Genomic DNA, 272 nt, shown 5'->3' with positions numbered 1-272 from the left:
GCCGGGGAGCCGGGCGGGGGCGATGCTAAGGGGTACAGCGGTCCACAGGCCACGAGTACGCGCTGGAGTGCCTGACCTTCGCCAGCCTCCTGGAGCTGGACAACCCCGCGCTGGAGCAGAAGCTGCGGTGGGCGACGCAGCAGCGCCAGGAGAAGAGGAGCACGGTGAGGCCAGGGGGGGTCCCCTGCCTGCAGCCCCCCCACCCCAGCCCCTCGCGGGGTTCCCCAGTGGGGATGCTGCACCCTGACACTCTCTTGCATGGCGGGGGGCCT

General features: G+C 72.1%; 1 protein-coding gene across 1 annotated transcript in view; it reads left to right on the top strand.

Moving 5' to 3' along the window:
- LOC103895412 (ciliogenesis-associated TTC17-interacting protein) overlaps positions 1-272 on the top strand; it is a 6,082-nt gene that overhangs the window by 1,773 nt on the left and 4,037 nt on the right. The window contains 1 exon segment of the mRNA XM_019470910.1: positions 49-155. Coding sequence (XP_019326455.1) covers positions 49-155 — 107 coding nt within the window.

Source organism: Aptenodytes forsteri, unplaced genomic scaffold (assembly GCF_000699145.1).
Source record: "Aptenodytes forsteri isolate BGI_AS27 unplaced genomic scaffold, ASM69914v1 Scaffold255, whole genome shotgun sequence".
NCBI classification, from domain to species: domain Eukaryota; kingdom Metazoa; phylum Chordata; class Aves; order Sphenisciformes; family Spheniscidae; genus Aptenodytes; species Aptenodytes forsteri.
The sequence above is the reverse complement of the archived record's forward strand: the minus strand, read 5'-3'. Positions and strand labels throughout refer to the sequence as shown.